The sequence below is a fragment of the Plecotus auritus genome, assembly GCF_963455305.1.
Source record: "Plecotus auritus genome assembly, chromosome: 2".
In the NCBI taxonomy this organism is placed as follows: Eukaryota; Metazoa; Chordata; class Mammalia; order Chiroptera; family Vespertilionidae; genus Plecotus; species Plecotus auritus.
In genome coordinates, this window is record NC_137771.1 from 127,448,273 (window position 1) to 127,451,665 (window position 3,393).

General features: G+C 42.8%; 1 protein-coding gene across 1 annotated transcript; it reads left to right on the plus strand.

Annotated features, from left to right (window-relative positions):
* Positions 1–317: 317 nt before the first annotated feature.
* Positions 318–1,890, plus strand: LOC308241807 (L-lactate dehydrogenase A chain-like). The gene has a single exon (XM_080655450.1). It carries the CDS (start codon positions 387–389, stop codon positions 1,383–1,385), a length of 999 nt encoding a protein of 332 aa, XP_080511576.1. The 5' UTR covers positions 318–386; the 3' UTR covers positions 1,386–1,890.
* The last annotated feature ends 1,503 nt before the right edge of the window (positions 1,891–3,393 follow it).

The following is a 3,393-nucleotide window of genomic DNA, read 5'->3' on the forward strand; positions in this document are numbered from 1 at the left end:
CACTAGAGAAGAGAGAATTAAGAGAAAGAAAGGAGAGCAGTGATAGAAAATAAGAAAGAAAAACATACAAGGAGAAAATAAAGCAAAATAAACAAAAAAAGCACAAATAAAAAAGAAAAGGGGGGCAAAATATGTACATGCAGATCTGAAATAAAGAAGATAAGAATTAAGAATTAGAGGGATAGGGGAAGGAAAAAGGTTTATAATAAAGGAGGAAGAAACAAGAAAAATTTTGAAAAGAAAAATAGAGGAGAAAGCAGATAGATCTAAAATAAGAAAAAGAGAAAAAGTACCGGAGCCGCAGCCGCCAAGTCCGGATCGTACATCGTGCGCCACCGACGCCCGCCCCCCGTGCACTCCCGGTTCCTTTTGGTTCTAAGTCCAAAATGGCAACACTCAAGGATCAGCTGATTGTGAATCTTCTTAAGGAAGAACAGAGCCCCCAGAATAAGATTACAGTCGTTGGGGTTGGTGCTGTTGGCATGGCTTGTGCCATCAGTATCTTAATGAAGGACTTGGCAGATGAACTTGCTCTTGTTGATGTCATGGAAGACAAATTAAAGGGAGAAATGATGGATCTCCAACATGGCAGCCTTTTCCTTAGAACACCAAAAATTGTCTCTGGCAAAGACTATAGTGTGACCGCAAACTCCAAGCTGGTTATTATCACAGCTGGGGCTCGTCAACAAGAGGGAGAAAGCCGCCTTAATTTGGTCCAGCGTAACGTGAACATCTTTAAATTCATCATTCCTAATGTTGTGAAATACAGTCCCAACTGCAAATTGCTTGTTGTTTCCAATCCAGTGGATATCTTGACCTATGTGGCTTGGAAGTTAAGCGGCTTTCCCAAAAACCGTGTTATTGGAAGTGGTTGCAATCTGGATTCAGCCCGGTTCCGATACCTGATGGGGGAGAGGCTGGGAGTTCACCCATTAAGCTGTCATGGGTGGGTCCTTGGGGAGCATGGAGACTCTAGTGTGCCTGTATGGAGTGGAGTGAATGTTGCTGGTGTCTCCCTAAAGAATCTGCACCCTGATTTAGGCACTGATGCAGATAAGGAACAGTGGAAACAAGTTCACAAGCAGGTGGTTGACAGTGCTTATGAGGTAATCAAACTGAAAAGCTATACATCCTGGGCCATTGGCCTATCTGTGGCAGATTTAGCAGAAAGTATGATGAAGAATCTTAGGCGGGTGCATCCAATTTCCACCATGATTAAGGGTCTCTATGGAATAAAAGACGACGTCTTCCTTAGTGTTCCTTGCATCTTGGGACAGAATGGAATCTCAGATGTTGTGAAGGTGACTCTGACACCTGAGGAAGAGGCCCGTTTGAAGAAGAGTGCAGATACACTGTGGGGGATCCAGAAAGAGCTGCAGTTTTAAAGGCTTCTGATGTCATACCACCTCACTGTCTAGGCTACAGCAGGATTTTAGTTGGAGATTGCATATTGCCCTTTTTATCTGATCTGTGACTAAGAACATCAGTTTCCTAAAGATAGAGATAAGTAATGGTTCATAAAACCCAGCATCTGCATCCTGATGCTGGATGGTCCTTGTGTAGTCCTAAACTGGTTAGTGTGAAATAGTTCCACCTCCTCAAAGGCACCGCGGCCAATGTTGCTCACATTACAGTTGCCCTTCAGACTAGATGTGTATTCACTGTGTGTTACATAACTTGTGGTTCCTTTTTCTCCAATCAATCACATCCTGGGATCCAATGTAAATCCAATATTGCATGTTTTGTGCATAACTGTTCTAAAGGATCTTATTCTGTGTACTGTATGTATCAGATTAGTGTACATTGCCATATAATGTAAAAAGAAAAGTCTACATATAAATAATACAGCCAACTATCCAAGTGTCATACCAACTAAAATGCCAAATAAACCTTGAAAAAAATAAATAAATAAAATAAAATAAAATAAGAAAAAGAAAAAAAGATGAGAAAGCCAGAGAAAAAGAAAAGAGAAGAAAAATTAATAATGAAAGAAATAAAAAAATTTAGGAGGAAAATTAGATGTATGAACGAAACAACAGACTAGAATAAAAACAAATCAATAAAGCACATAGATAAAGAAGATAAATTTAAAAAGAAAAAAATAAATAAAAGAGAAAAACTCAAAAAGGAAAATAGAAAGAAAAGGGAGGAAAAAAGAGGAAAGAAAAACAAGGAAAAAAAAAGAAAAAGAAAAAAAAAGTGAAGTGGTGTTTGTTTCAGCCAAGTTTAATATCCCATGGGAGCTGGCATTGGATCCCACTCTTCTGTTCTGCCTGCCATTTCTGGGTACTTAGTTGTTACCACTGTCAGGAATTGGCTTTTGGCTTTTGGCTCCAAGTCATCCACTGATTCACCATTTGTGTCTGTCTCCACAGGACTTGGCTGCAAACAGGAGGGCCAATCTGCCCTCTAAAGTAAGTTTGTTAGGAGCACAGGGCCCAAGGCTGGGTCAGTACACTTCCCCTGTTTCTCTGGGCTCCACCTCTGCCTGCCTTTGCCTGTTACGCAGCTGTCAATATTAATGACTCAGAAGTCTGTTTCTAAAAGGGCTTTAGGAGGGGGAGGTGCTATTTAGCTTTCAGGGAATGTGATGGGTGTGTTTCCCTTTCCCAGAACTATGCCTCCATGAGTGGCACAAAATATTACTCTGCCCTTGTCTGGAGAGAGATCCTTGTATGGAGACCAATGGGGTCAGCTGGAAACTGAGAGTTTTCATTAGTTCTCTCATGTAAGGAAAATATCAGTCAGGTTTCCAGGATATTGGGGTGCACAGCCCCTCCCCCAATCCAGTCACTGTACACTTCTTGAGACTGTTCAAACTTCCTCTGAAGAGCTCAAAATGCAGGGTATGGCATGCAGAGCATCTGAGGGTGTGGCAGGCTGTATCACCTAGGGTTTTTCCCCTTTAACTGCCCTCTGGCAGGTAGGTGTGGCTAGCTCCTCTCAGGAAAAATAGCCATTTTAGTTTGTGGGACTACAACCAAATGCTCCTGGCTGCTGCTGTTCCACCAAGTCTCCCCACAATGCTTCCCACCCCGGCCTCTCCCGGGCACCTAGAGTCCACATCTCCCTCCTTGCACCAAAGCCTTTGGTGAGTAGTTGCAAATGAAAACTCCTGGGTTCTCAATATAAAGGGGAAAAAATACAAAAATAAAAAATGAAACTGTGGAGAAAAAAAAATGGCAGTGGAATAGACAGATGTGTCCTGAACCTTGTCTGGGAGCAGATAGAATGAACAGCTGAGGGCCGCACAGGGAGTGGTTGTTGGTGAGTTAAGGAACAGCTATACTCCAGTAGAAGGTGGGGGACTGCTGGATGGGGCTCCCCTAACCAGGCAGCACCCACTGCTGCTGGGTTCCCTCCCAGAGCCACCGGCTCAGACACAGAGACCGT

Excerpts from the sequence above, each read along its gene's own strand:
- LOC308241807 (XM_080655450.1), top strand. The coding sequence starts at position 387 with ATGGCAACACTCAAGGATCAGCTGATTGTGAATCTTCTTAAGGAAGAA.